This window comes from Lepisma saccharinum, chromosome 1, assembly GCF_977018435.1.
Source record: "Lepisma saccharinum chromosome 1, izLepSacc3.1, whole genome shotgun sequence".
Classification (NCBI taxonomy): Eukaryota; Metazoa; Arthropoda; class Insecta; order Zygentoma; family Lepismatidae; genus Lepisma; species Lepisma saccharinum.
In genome coordinates, this window is record NC_139229.1 from 61,395,792 (window position 1) to 61,411,294 (window position 15,503).

The 15,503-nt window shown below is 36.0% G+C and overlaps 1 protein-coding gene across 1 annotated transcript in view; it reads right to left on the reverse strand.

Moving 5' to 3' along the window:
- The window catches only part of Dbp73D (putative ATP-dependent RNA helicase Dbp73D), an 81,950-nt gene that overhangs the window by 55,115 nt on the left and 11,332 nt on the right, over nt 1-15,503 (reverse strand). Inside the window, exons 3-5 of the mRNA XM_083131999.1 lie at nt 11,050-11,200; nt 7,796-7,926; nt 2,757-2,943 (exon numbers count right to left, since the gene is read on the reverse strand). Coding sequence (XP_082988125.1) covers nt 2,757-2,943; nt 7,796-7,926; nt 11,050-11,200 — 469 coding nt within the window. The remainder of the gene's footprint in view (nt 1-2,756; nt 2,944-7,795; nt 7,927-11,049; nt 11,201-15,503) is intronic.

A 15,503-nucleotide genomic window follows, 5' to 3' on the forward strand; every position in this document is an offset into this window, starting at 1 on the left:
ATAATAGCAATACCTATTAATATGATACTATCCGGTTTAAATAGTCATCTGTGCAAACAGGGCACTAACAATTATTTTGTGCATCTAGATTGATATCTCAAATTGTAACAGTCCTTTGAAAGACAAGGCCACAATGCTTTTCAGTGGGTGACATGTGTCCAGCTTATTGAGTCCCATTATCACTGCTGTTTTCTGGCTTTTGAGATCTGGAGTCTGTTGCAATGTTTAAAGTAGCTCCTCAAATGCCAATGCCTGGGCCAACACCAAAATTTTGGAGTTACCCAGTTGCAAGCACAAAAGGATTCTTACACCCCCATAAAAAAGGTAAAGTGTTCCCCTGTGCTTAGCACCACGCCATGAAGGCGTATAGGGGGTGTGGGGGTAACGCCCCACACTTTCTTGATCCGGTCGTGAGTGGGGGTGATGTGATCAGCATCACGCCCCTGACCGCCTTTACCCCCCAGGGTTTCCCCCAGGTACCCATGTTATTCGACGCTGGGTAGGCGCCGGGGCAGCTTCCGTTAGAAAAGTTCACGGATTTGAACCGGCCGGGGATCGAATCACTAAAAACTATTTAGAAGGAATCTTGCAAAAGTGTTCCAACTTTGCAAACAATGATAGGAAATAAAATGCTAAAAAAGGTGACTGGGGGTTGTTAACCCTCGAGAATCATGTTGATTTTTTTTTTAAGTGACAGATTTTGGTGTTTTACATAATATAAAATTGGTTTCAGCATGCAGAAAACACAACTAACGGAGACATTTGATCCCAAAGTATGGGCTGCGTAGGTAAAAACCTGCTATCTCAAGAGTACTTCCGCTGCTTTTTATTAGCAAACACTGTTTGTAAGCTCACTAAAATAGCAAAAGAACACATGAGAAATTGATAAACTCCAAATCTATGTAAAATTATTACTGCTGTTGTGGAATGTCATGTTAGGTGCTATATTCACTTGTGTGAACCTTACAGGCTGTTCTGCTTCACGGTAAAATAACATGCTAAGATAACAGACATACTTTACTTCACAATAACACATCTCCGCATGATAAAAACAACGGAAGACATTCATAAACAACATAATCTTCATAAACCATGCAAAATATTTCACTTTCTTGAGGGGGTACTGTTGACTGTTTAAGAAAAAAGTAATAAATTCAGAGCTATATGACTGCTTTAAGTTTTAGGATAAGTAACTTGCTTGAGTTCACAAATCAACTTCCAATTGGCTGATGAAGTACAAAAATTTCCTACAGACTAACAGCCACCAAAGACATTCAGGTCCTGGTTGTCACATGGCATGAGCTTTAGCAGTCCTGCTGCACATGCACTTAGTCAGTTAGTGACTACATTCACAAGGACCTGGTTGGTGTCGAGTAGTGCTGTGTACTCAGGCATTCATCTTGGCGAATCGATGGTGCGAGATAAATCCACAACTTTTTTTTCTGAGAGTTACGTTGAATGAGTTCAGTCATAATTCAATGCCTCCATAAACCCTCTCGAGCACCAGCTTTAAAGATGAAGGCACTTCGAAACCACTTATCACACTAGCAGCACTGTTCAGCACTGGAGGACTGTGAAATCTCATGCCACACTATGTCGAGGGTGGTAATTTTGACAGTGACTACATCGAGAAGTAATGTTAATATTTTTTCTTTCTACTTTTGTTCCTTTTGTACTTTATCAGCTTATTTGAAGCTGATTTCTGAACCCTCATAATTAAGAATGTAATACTTTAATTATGAAAATAAAACTACCAAATACTGAAAATAAAATTTCATTTACCTATTTCCTCAACTCCTCAATGAATAAGAAGTAAATAACTAGAGTATGCTTTTGCAAGTTATGTGAGCAAAGAAAAATATGTAATTTTACCTGTTGCATAGCTACCATACAAGTTGCATGAACATAATTAACATTGAAGCATAAATTGTACCTTTAAGACTAGCATTAGCAAATTAATTTAATGTTGAATTTAGCTTTCAAATGTGTAAAATTCAGAATATTCACATTCTAATATTTTTTCTGCATGCATGCATTTCGTGATGAAATTAATATTACATTCTCAAATTTATTATTATATTGGAATTTTCATGATTTAAATATCAGTACTAAATGATTTTTCTGGCATAATTTCAAATTCTAAAATCCAATAGTTTTCATTATCGAGAACTTTTTTATATTAGAACTACATATTAATCAGTATTGGACAATTTAAGCATATCAGTTTATTGGTAATATTTGTGACGTTTTTATCAGTCCGATATACATACAAATAGACTGTAATTTAGTGCAAAATTATGAAATTGGTTGCTACTTTTATGGATATAAACATACTTCTCATTCCTAAGTTTTACAAAGGAAACATCTAAATATGTAGTTTCTTCTTCAACGCAAAACTTATTGCCATCACCTGCCGACATACATTAATTAAGGAGGTTGATGAATCATTAATGTTCTTCACGAAACATTTCCAATTGTACATTGGATCATTACAATGAGCAGTGGTACATTTCATATCAGATGTCAGTAAAAATTTCAATTCTAGTCCATCTCAAATTAAAACTATTGTTACTAGGATGTGTTGCTAAAATCTGTAAATAATAATTGGTTACCAGTAGCAAACATCGGTTACATGACTTTATGAAATAAATTAATTCTGTGGGAGCCCTGAAATAATATAAGAAACATAGTGAGGGTTATGTCATGTATGTGATTTTATAGTTCTGAAGCTGAAATAAAATATAAAATCTACTCACTGTGCCTGAATAACAACTTCTTTTCCTGTGCCCTAATACTCATATCATCATCTCCTTTCAGCAAAACCACATTTAAATCTGTCCCTTCACAATATCTGAGAAACACACGATGGACTTGAACAGCCAGATCCCTTACAGGCAACATCACCAATGCTCTGATGTGTGGCACTATTCTAGACTTCAAAGCCTGCAAACACATATCATAATACACATTATTACATTAATAATAATAAAGTGACACACATACGTATCAGAGGAATACTACTGGTTTGCAAAGGCAGCAATTTACAGTAGAATTCCAATTCCATGATCTGTTTTCACTAATTTATTCAGTCAGGATGTCCACACATTTTGCAAAGAAAAATTTCCTGGCTTTTCCAAAGTAATACAGCGGGACCTTGATTTTATGTTTTTCAGGGGACGTAGGTGAAAAATAAAATGCAGAAAAGCATAAAATCTGGGAATTTGTAACAGTTTGCACTAATGGGACTATGAGGACTGAATGTGTAATGCGAGAAAATGTACAAACATGGAAATGTGAAATGGGTCCACTGTTGGTGTTAGTTTTCAACTTTAATATTGTTGAAATTAAATTAAAGATAAAAATAACACTCAATGTATCGGTATCGGAAAGAATCGGTTGGTTTATTATTATACTAGCTGATTACCCAGTGTTGCCCAGGTATTTATTTATCCCAATGTTACATTAGACAGGAAAATAATGAATTCTAACTATAGTGTAAAATGTAAGAAATTTTATTTCATCTTGAATGTCACCAATTAGCTTAGCGACAACGAAAACTATGGATTCGACACTAATGTAGGTCATTTTTCACCCCCATTAAGATAGGTGATGAACTTGGAATTGAATGGCATTGAAAGTATTACTATTCACCCTAGCAACCCTGAAAACTATAAATTCCACACTGCAGTAGTTTCCCAACACAAACTCATATCAGCCTGATTGTTAGACAACCCGAGAAACACTATCATTGTGCAGGATGCAGAGTCACGGCTGATTTGTGCGGAATTTAATATCGGCCGTTTTCGATTATTTTTACATGTCAATCCCTTCTCACCCCTACGCATGTATTTCTTTCCACATTGTAAGTGATATGTGTACCAAGTTTGGTTGAAATCGCTCCAGGTGTTCGAGAGTTATGCCGGAACTAATATATATATAAACACACCCACACACATAGATCTGACGCAATTTTTTATAAAAATATTAAAGCAAGACTGGTAAAGTGATGCATGTAAGTCGAGTGGAATACTCAATCACTAATATTACTCAATAGAACAACTTTTAACTGTTACAATTTTCAAGCATCTGTATTGGTATTGGAATCTGAAAAAAAAATAGCCTATAGCAGTGCAGAGTAAAAATGATGCTTTTTTAGTTCCCATTTCTGGTCAGCTCAATAATTTTGTAACTTTTCCACATTTTTGAAAGCTTTTACCAAATTCCGGACTTTCCCCATTACATTTTCACTAAGTAGATTTCCCTAAATTTTCCAACATTTCCAGGATTCTGTTGCTCTTCTAGTGGCTATTTCAAGCATTTAGTACTCAGCTGGAAGTAATTGTCAACACCAGCTTGTTTTAGTGTTGCATAATAAAATAAAAATTGTTGCCAGCCTGGTAGGAAACTAGTGATAGGGCACTCTGAATTACTTTCTACCTTCAGATTTTATTGCAAAAGTTTTACTGTTTTAACTCCTGAGGAAGCCACATGTGGTGAAAACTAGAGTAAGTAAGAAATATACGTACATGCCTCAACTAGACAGTAGATAAGTGAAGTGATGGCATGTGGTGTAAGTTATGGTAAGTAAGGTTAAGATTGCTGTATAGTTGCCTAAAGCAACTGCATGTTTGATTTTCACAGACCATGAAGGTCAATATGCTATAGTTCTTAAAGTATTACTGCTCCTGGTCATACGAGGGTCACTATTTATATTTTGAGCCTTGGCAACACTAATTGAAGTTAGGCGCGATTTGACGTTTGCATGGAATCGTCTGGCATTATTCAACATAACGTACTTCAAATGTTTTGTCAATAGCTTCATTTGTGTTGTTTATGCTGCCTTGGAGATTGCGCGACAGCAATAAAATGGAATTAACTCGTGAACATTTTCGTGCGATGATTTTTTACAATTTTCGACGTGGATTATCAAGACAAGAGTGCATCGATCAACTTACTTCCACATTTGGCGATGAAGCCCCATCCTTTGCCACTGTGAAACACTTGTATAACGAATTTAATCGTGGCCGCCATTCGCTCACCGACAAGATTCGCGAAGGTCGTCCAAAATCAGTTGTTGTTCAAGAAAACATTGATGCTGTGCAAAACCTAATACTGCAAGATCGTCATGTGACATACTGTGAGATTGAGGCAACCATAGGCATTAGTTCCACCAGCATATATAAAATATTACATGATCATTTAGCTGTGAGAAAGGTATGTTCTCGTTGGATCCCACACAATTTGACAAAAACTCAAAAAGACGCTCGCTTCAATTGGTGCAAACAAATGCTCAATAAATACAATCGTGGTGCTTCAAAAGACATATATAAGATTGTAACAGGTTACGAATCATGGATATATGCATATGAACCGGAACGTAAACAGCAGTCGACTGTATGGGTGTTTCAAGATGAAACCAATCCAACAAAAGTTGTTCACGCTCGAAGCACATCGAAACAAATGGTCACCTGTTTTTTCGGGAAAACTGGTCATGTGGCAACTGTGCCTTTAGAGGAACATAGAACGGGCAACTCTGAATGGTACACAACAATTTGTTTGCCAGAGGTCTTCGGTCAAATACGGAAAACAAACAAACGCCGTCGGATCATTCTTCATCAAGACAATGCCAGCTGTCACACATCTCGTCTAAGAACAGACTTTATGAACAGTCAAAAAATCGAATTGATGGGTCATCCACCATACAGTCCTGATTTGGCACCCAATGACTTCTTCTTGTTCCCAATTGTCAAGAATAAATTGCGTGGACAACGATTTTTGTCGGCGGAAGATGCCGTTGATGCGTTCAAAAACCATATTATGGAGGTGTCTCTAGAAGATTGGAAAAACTGCTTTGACAAATGGTTCGAACGAATGCAAAAGTGTATTGACCATAAAGGAGAATACTTGGAAAAACAATAAAGCAGTTTTCAATGCCAAATTCCTGTTTTTTCATTGTTAGGCTCAAAATATAAATAGTGATCCTCGTATTATTAGATGCACCACAATTTTTTTTTTAAAAATAATAGTTTTGAAGGGGAAAATTATACCAAATTGACCATTAGTTATCTTAAACCTTTCCTGTACGTTATTTGAACCCTGGCAAATACGAGTAATACGTACAAATGCAATTTCTTGCACAACATTGATAACAATAATAGTATACAAAGTAAAGTAATTCGACACAGTGGGCACTTTTAACAGTTCGCTTACTTTTCACATTAAAAATGTTGCAATAGGGTTCTTTGAGGCTGAACTTTGATTATTGTAATGAACAATATGAAAAGAGGAGGTACTGTTGTTACAAACAATACCGCCAACACCAAATGTCATTGTTGTTAAACGAACATGTCTCAGTTCAATTCAAGCTGAGTTGAGAGGAGGACGTCTTGCGAATAGTGAATCGTATTTGAGCTAAATTTTGCAGTGATATTGTTTTTGTACACTGTCAGTATGTTTTTTAATTTAATTATTAACATTAGGGAGTCATGGGTAAAAAAAGTGGCTTGACACCGAGAAAGATGGCTGAAATTAAGGCACTAATAAAGACTAAAATGTTCTGTAATCGAGAGATTTCTCGAAGATTTGATGTGTCTGAAGCATCTGTGAGGCGAATAAAGAAGAAAATTGAATATGGTGGACAGTGTGAGCTACAAAGGAAGGACAAATGTGGGTGTAAAACAATTTTTGCTCCAAGATCCATACGCTGTTTGAAGAACATTTGCCTCACGAATAGATTTGCGAGTACAAAGGAACTTAAAGATAAACTTGAAAAGAGTGGTGTTTGTGCATCTGAAAGAACAGTAAGGTGTAGGCTCTCTGATATGAGCCTGAAGGCAATCAGACCTGCTAAGAAGCCAAAAATAACCGCTGCTGATTCATAAACGTTTTTGTTGGGCAAAAACTCACAAAGAAAAAGATTTGAACTTATGGAGATCTGTTGCTTAAGTGACGAGTGCACGTTTGAAATCTTAGAGAAAAAATCTCAGTTTGTGAGAAGACGTTAAGGTGAAAAATACAATCCTGATTGTGTTGTGCAGACTGTCAAACATCCGATAAAAGTTATGATTTAGTGTCATTAGTGGCAAAGGTACAGGACGTCTGTATTTGGTTCAAGGAACAATGAGGCAAGAGCAGTACAGGGAAGTTCTTAGAAGAAAGTTCCTACCTCAAGTAAGAGAATGGTTCTCAAATGGAGAACCGTTCGTATTCATGCAGGATGGAGCCTCATGCTATACCACAAAATCAATAAAATAGTTTCTACAGAGTGAAAATGTCCCTCTCTTGTCCTGACTGGGAAACTCTCCAGATATGAACCCAATTGAAAATTTTTGGTACCTAGTGAAAAAAGAAGTGCCAAAGCAAACAATTACGACGAGAATTAGCCAAACTGAAAAAATAATTCAAGTGTGGAATCACCATCCTCATATGAAGGAGACAGTTCAAGCATGCAATGATAGTATGCCAAGACAAATCCAAGCACTGATAAAAGACAAAGGCTGCTCAACCAAATATTAAAATTGACTTCCAGTCATACGTACTGTATAGCTAATATTCAAGAAACACAGTAAGAAATTATATTTGTAATTATTAATGAATCAAGTAATTGTTTTTTTTAAGGTTCACATGTAATCAATGTAATATTTCATGTAATAAAATAAAAAATAGAGAATAACAAAAAATTTAGACGAGATAACAACATATCCTTAAAATTTTGCATAAAATTTGGAGGTGTGTTTAATAATTTGGCCAGTGGCTGTGTTTACCATGGAGATGAATAGAAAAATTGCATTCACACCTGAATAATGGGGAGAACATATACAAATGTTTTGCCGCTTCCAGTTGGGGCTGAAACGCACACATCATTTGGCCAATAGAGGTGTCTATTCTTCTGTGATTCTAGCAACCATGGTATGACTTGCTGCTGTACTGGAAGAAAAGAGAAGAATTAGTCTTGAAAATTAATTTTCTAGCATTTTGGCATTAGAGCACAAAGAAAAAAGTTGTCAAAAGCATTTCAGAGATCTAAGATTCAGTGAGTTATATCCACCCCCCAAACATCCCTAACAAAATTTAATGATAATTTTGGTTCTAAATTTACCCTTATAGCTTTCCTCCCCAGATGAGAATTCTGGAAAAATACCTGTGAACACCTTCAGTATCAGGGAGTTCCAGAAAGAAAAACCTGGATGAGAAATTGTCATGTCCTCAGTGATGGCATTGTGGCAACGTCGTCACCTTGAAATCAAGGGGTCCAAGGTCTAATACCCAGTGGAGGCACATAGTGCTTTGAATCCCACTTTTAAACTGAAGGCCCATACCTGATTATCCTTTCTGTGCATAAAGTGGACTTAAACATAGCAAAATATTATAAAATTTTCCTTAATTTTATTACATTTTCCCTCATTTTAAGCTTTTTCAACTAGGTCCCTGGAAAACGTAAAATCGAGGTTCCACTGTATTAACATGTACAACACTTTCAAACAACTACAAACTGCAAACATTGATAGGAATCAGAATCAGTGTTAGTTTCAAGTATGGCTGAGTCAATACCATTTAGTACCAAGGTGGATAAAAATCATAATCTTTATTAAAAAAAACATTTTTGATGTTTTTTATATAAATCGGACTTTTATTTTTTTATTTAAAAAAACATGCTTAACATTGTTTGTATGGTTTTTGGCAACATACAGACATTTGTTTTATAGAAAGGTTTTTTCTAGTAAAGGGCCCTGTAAAATATTTGAACAGTTTGATTAAAGCAAATAAAAAAAATGTGTAAATATATTCTTTTTTGTTTCTGATACTGTATATATGAACCTACTATTTAAATGTTTGTCGAGTGTGTTAATGAAACTATATTAATTTCAGTAGCTTTTCCTCCAGTGAAAAAACATTCTGGATGTACTCTATAATTTGTAACTTTATTTGCAGTTTAACCTTTTGATTACCATGCCCATTTTGCCAGGTAAGCTCCCTGGTACCAGGCCAATTTTAAGCAAAATGCAGAGTTTCATTTAGATGACTGTAGATCGGAGGCTAATTGCCCTAGACAGACAAATGATATATTGTTATACGTGAAATGAACCATAGAATTGGACTATATAAAATTTATGCACACTGAGTGTATATATGAATGCAGGGGTGGGGGTGAGGAACCGGAAAATTCCAAAATCTCAGGGGAAAAAATGCCCCTCCCCCCTGGACAACAAAGTACAGGACATTGTCAAAATACACATGGAAATGATCGCTGGCATGTCTGGAACAAGAAAATAATTGCACTATTATATGAACAATGCAACACGACTTGTACCCCCAAAACGATATGTCTGTACACCACTGAGCCATTCAGCAAAATGCCCAGTTACCTTGAAACGACTGTAGGTCCAAAACTAATTGCCCTATATGGACGAATCAAGTACCGTTATATGCGGAATGAACCATAGATTCGGACTACATGCAATTTATGCACATTGAGTGTCTATATGGATGCAGGGGGAGGGGAAGAACCGGAAAATACCAAAATCTCTGAAGAAAAATGCCCCTTGCCCCCTACGCCTATGGACAACAAAGTACAGGACATTGTCAAAATACACATGGAAATGATCGCTGGCATGTCTGGAACAAGCAAATAATTGCACTATTATCATATGAGCAATAGAACACGACTTGTACCCCCCAAACGATATGTCCATGCGCCACTGACTCAGTTTCAAAGGGAGCTGCCATTTCCCCCCTTTTTATGGAAGAACAAGACGTGCAAGAGTCTTTACGGTGCAAAATATGTGTCAACAATAATATAAAAGAAGAAAATCGCAATTCAAGAGAATAATAGCGACATTATGACGTAAAAACTATGAACATGTCGAAATATCTCGATTGAGATATTTGGTACCCAAGGGGTTATAGGTAAATATCTCCATTGAGATATTTGGTAAAGAAGAGGTTAATGAAAATGACACTACTTACAGTTTAACATGACAAGTATTTTGTATATATTTCTACACAAAACCTTTGATATTTTTTGCCTATATAAGATATTTAAATTTATATCAAGAGAAATTTAAGTGTACAGTTTTCATATTACATTTCCTTTGGAATGAGTTTCACCCCATCAGTACATATATTTTGTTTCCTTTCTTAGAGCCTAATAAACACCATTAATTATTACGAGATTAATGTACTTTCATGAAAAGTGATTCTGATATCCTGATGTACAAAATTCTATAAATTATTTATCTGAAGTGATTTAAATCAATCCACCTTGTTTTGTACCAATGCCCAACTTGAAAGTTGTTTAAAATATTGATTAATACGTATTAGTAAGCATTGCATTTCAGTTACAAGTATTAAATTATCAGACTTTTGCTTCAAAATATTCAAGAATTACAGCAGAATATTAAAATGCCTCTTATGTAATCATCAAATAGTTTTACTACACAATATTGGAACAAAATAAATGAAAACTTCGAATTTTGCATAATTTCCAAGGTGATTAGTAGTGTTGAGCGATATATCGCGATATTGAAAAAATATCATCCAGGCAATATCAACTAATGATATATCATCACTATATTTTGGTGATATATATCATGTCGGAAATATATCATCATGATATTTGGCAATATATTGTCACGACATTTTGGTGATATATATCGTGTAAGCAACATATCGTTACAATATTTGGTGATATATATATCTTGTTGGCTATAAATTGTCACAATATTTGGCATTATATATCATATTGGTGATATATCGTCACAATATTTGGCAATATATATATTGTGGAGTCGATATATAGCCAATATCACGATACGGAAAAAATATCATATCGTCTGTGATGATATACTGTGATATCAAATTTCGGATATCGTCCATTCCTAGTGATAGACTATGTGAAAATGTTACATGGCATTTTTACAGATCCTACGACAGACCAGAAAAGTATCTGCCAGTATCAGTGAATAAAATATAAGTAAAAATCGGCTTAGCCCTAGTTTAACCCTTGACAAAACATTAAAGAGAAATCAAATCCAAATCTAAAACACATACCTGGAAAAAAGTGTGTTATGTTATCATCTTTTAATTTTTGAATCAAGTCCTTATGCAATCCAGGGATATCGTCAACAGAGACATCTAAATTCTGCAAATTTGAAGAGACTACTGATGGATGAGTCAGCCATCGTGGTAATACTCTATGCACCTGCAAATTACAATGGAATGCAAGTACTAAGTTTTTGTATCATTATTTAAACAAGACAGTATTTCTAAGGTCTTAATTCAGTTTTACACAGAAATAGAACATAAATTTGGTCCCAACCAATACAGAATAAGCAGATGCACCGATTTAATGACTCTCTAAAACTTATCCATGTCTTTTTTACTTGACATCATTGTAATCAGAAGAATATTGCCCTTGTTGAAGGACCATTAACACACCCTGAAATTCCTACAATTTTTGTTCGTTTTCAGCCTGCAAGCTAAATATTGGTAAAAAAAAAAAAGTCAATAGATGATGCACGTTTGTTTTCAGGCTAGGGTGTAAGTTGTTACACCTGGGAAAGAAAAGTTCTGAGAAAGATTTTTGGAGCTGTAATACAGAATGGAGAATATGAACAAATGCAGATCTAATGCGGTTATATGGAAAACCTGACTTAGTAACTAACTAAAATAAGAAGTATCTAAAGATTAGTAACAAACTAAAATCAAAAGTATCTAAAGATATCAGTTTGGCGGTTACGCAGAGATAGGTAACTCTGATAAACTTACTATTAATTTCTCCCCGTAAGACAGACAAGACAGTTCACGCCTGATGAAGCCACCAGACAAGTGGCGAAATCGATCGCTGAAAAAAACTTATGCGGAAAAATAAATAGTAAGTTTATCAGAGTTAATTAAAATAAGAAGGTTAAACTGGGTTGGACACATGGGAAGGATGGAGGAAAGCAAAGCGACGAAGAAAGTTTTTTGTGGAAAACCAGGAGGTAGAAGAATGTAGGGGAGATCCAGGAAGAGGTGGCTGGAGGATGCAGAGGCAGATCTAAGGTAGCTGGGAGTGAGGCGATGGAGACAGAAGGCTGGAGAGAAGAATGAGCTAAGGTCGTTATGGAGGCCAAGACCCTACAAGGGCTGTAGCACCATGGGGTAAGGTAAGGTGTAAGGTGTTAGAATAAAATCATGTTTCAATAAGTTCCTAACAATGGTAACTTTCTCTCGACTGTGCCAATACTGAACAGGATGCATTTAACATGTTATTATGGTCTCCAGTAATTGCTTAGGTATGGCAAGGTCACTCACAATAGACAAATTTGCTTCAAAATTTCCACATTAAGCTTTGAGAAAATGAGTAAGGTGTAAGGAAAATTGGTTTCCCACTTAGACAAATGGTTAATGCTCTTGCCTCTGGTGTGAACATTGTCGGTGGGAGCTTTTTTGGTGTTGACATTGTGAGCATAATTGGGGAGCTACTTGAAAAAAAGATGTAGCACACTTCGACTGCGAAGCTAGAAAACACCAGTGGTGGAAGTCGATGTGATGATCATGAGACACCCAATGAAAATGCAGCTTGACAAGTCCTGGCTCTTAGAGGGCTGTTGTGCCATGGAGATTATGATATAGAATTATACATCAATAATTTAGCATTTTGCACAGCTAACAGTCAACAAAAAATACACACTAATCATTTCAGTATGATATTCACCTAAACACTACCACCTATCTGTAGACCAAGTGAACAATAACATGTCTCTGCGCAAGTAGTGACGCGAGACGGCTCCACCAATTAACAGCGAGATAAATGGGATTGCGTAATGGGCAACTGGAGTAACCCGCTTTCCCTGCTTCACTCTGTCGGCGTTGCAAACTTTTGAAAAGGATAATACCATACGCACATGACATTTTTGTCTCAGGGAAATATTAGGGATAAAACTGAAAGAGCAAATTTTGACAAGCCATGCATTTAGCTTAGGGACTAAGGTCCGGAATGTACGTCCGTACATGCCATGAAATTTCTCTCCTCATCCTCTGCCACTATGCACGGCCTTGCTCTACAGTTTGCTGGGACAGGGTACAGAAGACCATACGCTAAAATAGAAAACATCAGTAACGATAAAGGGACTAACATAACCTAGATAACAGCTATAAAGGGACTATCCTCAACATCATCCCAATATAAAATCAAGTCTACTAAATCACTTGAAAACCACAAAATGATATCAATGCTGTATGAATAGGGTTACCAGATCACTATGAGGGAAATGTAGGACATGCTGTTCCAAAATGTAGGACACAAAACATTCACAATAAGTAATACACATTACTAGAACATGTTAGCAAATAATGTAAAATTACACCTTTTCAGTTTAAAGAATAATGCATTTTTAATATCTTAAAAACAAAATTCCAAAACTAAACTGCTAAACAATACACTTCTTACTATATGCATTTTCAGTCGTACTTCTCTGAGCAGTCAATTTTTCATAAAATTTCAGGGTTAGTCATAATGTACTCATAACAATCAAATTCTTTGAAATTACACTGAACAAGCACTAACCCCTTCACAGAATCTATAAGAAATTGATTATTCTCATCAGTCCACTGTGCTGACATTAACAAAAATAATGTTTCAACATTTGCATTATGACCTCAAATGGCAAACAAATATTCAGCAATTTTCAGAAATTCTGAATGATACTCACAATGCTTATTGCTATTAATATAATTCAGCCACTTTTCATGACGTACCTTTTTTTCAAGATTTGAAATATTGTGTTCAATGAACATGTTCAAATTAAATCATTGTTCATATCACTTTCTATCATCAAGGACGAGGAAGTCATTTCAGCACCTTCTGTCATAAATTTTTAAGTAAATAAACCACTCTTTAAAAAAGTTACGGAAACTTGCGTGCTTGATTCACGGACAGTCTACAGTGCCAAATCTGCCGACATATGGCCGCGAGCACCTTGCTTGCCAATAATGCAAACAGCGACGTGGAGTTCTACACTTCAATGGATCGCTCTGTAGCACAGGTTGTAAGGGAAAAATTCAAGCAGCATATAATAGGACCTCCCCTTTGGCACAATGGTAGCGTCGTAGCCTTGTAATCAAGGGGTACCGGGCTCGATTACTGGTGGAGGCACAGAGTGGTTCGGATTCCACTTTAAACTATAGGTCCATTACCGATTAGTCTTACTGTGCATAAAGTGGACTTAAAACACCAAATCAATCAATCAAACCAGCAGCAGATAAATAATTTCACTGAAACATGCATTTTATTAGTTCAAATTATGTGACGTTCAAAATGTAGAACATTTATGATATTTTTCTAATTCCTCCCGGATGCCGGACATACAGCTAAAATGTAGGACATATCCGGGAAAAACTGGACGTCTGGTAACCCTATGTATGAACTTCGTGTGGTGTATTATGTGGGACAAACAATTATAATGTGTAAGTACATCAAGGGGCAGTAACAACCAGAATAAAAAAAATCTCTCTCAGTTCACGTTCCTTCTTTGCAACTTGTGGTTCAACCAAATGATGACGACGGATGATAATTACATGGTTGATGAAGGAATATTTGCGAATGAACAGCCATACAAAGCTGAGACTCGCACCCAGAAACTTCAATGTACTACAGAACAATGGATAAGAGAGAGATGGTGTTGGGGAAGGGGAGTTTTGTTATGTGCAAATCACCTGCTTCTGGCAGACTAGCATTATCAGAATTGCTACAAACTTCACTATATCTGAAAAATTGAACCAACATGCTGAAAATGCTCTTCGAGTGCTGACTTCCATGGCAGAGTGGTTAGCACAGCACACTACGATGCCAGGGTTCCCAGGTTTAAATCCTGGTCATGGGCGTTCTTTGTGAGTGCCCCTTCATCAATTTCATCATATCACCACTCATCCTCATCTTTGTGATTAGCGAACAGTGGCAGAAAAGTGAAGTAAAATAAATCAAATCAAATGCTCAAGAATGAGCAGTAGCAACATCTACAATAGAATTTTTAACAGGTTTCCTACGGACATCATGTGCAAACTTTCCATAAGCAAAAAACATGCAACTAATGTTTTCACCTGGAGCACTCCTACAATTTTAGGAACACCCCCCTCAAAAAAAAAAAAGCATTCCTGTATCTACTAATCCATTAGGAAGTCCATGTCCAAAAGAAAGTGAGGAAAGGAGGATGTCAGAATGACAGGTGAATTTCAATATATTTATCTGCAAGGACCAAAGTAGTCTTAAAAGAAATAATTTTAGAAAAATAAAGACAGCATACCACAAGTTTAAAGGCAGAACATCCCATACATGATTGAGGAATGGAATTGGGGATTTTTCATAGACTTCTTTAGTACTTCACCATAACTAGTGATTAAACTATTAAATATGAACAAATATCACTTATCATGGAGGGAGCGTGTGTTCTCCTGAAACGTCACAACGAAAAACTGTTTTCTTATGCTTGTAATAACCGTAAACTACAGGAAAATAATTCTAC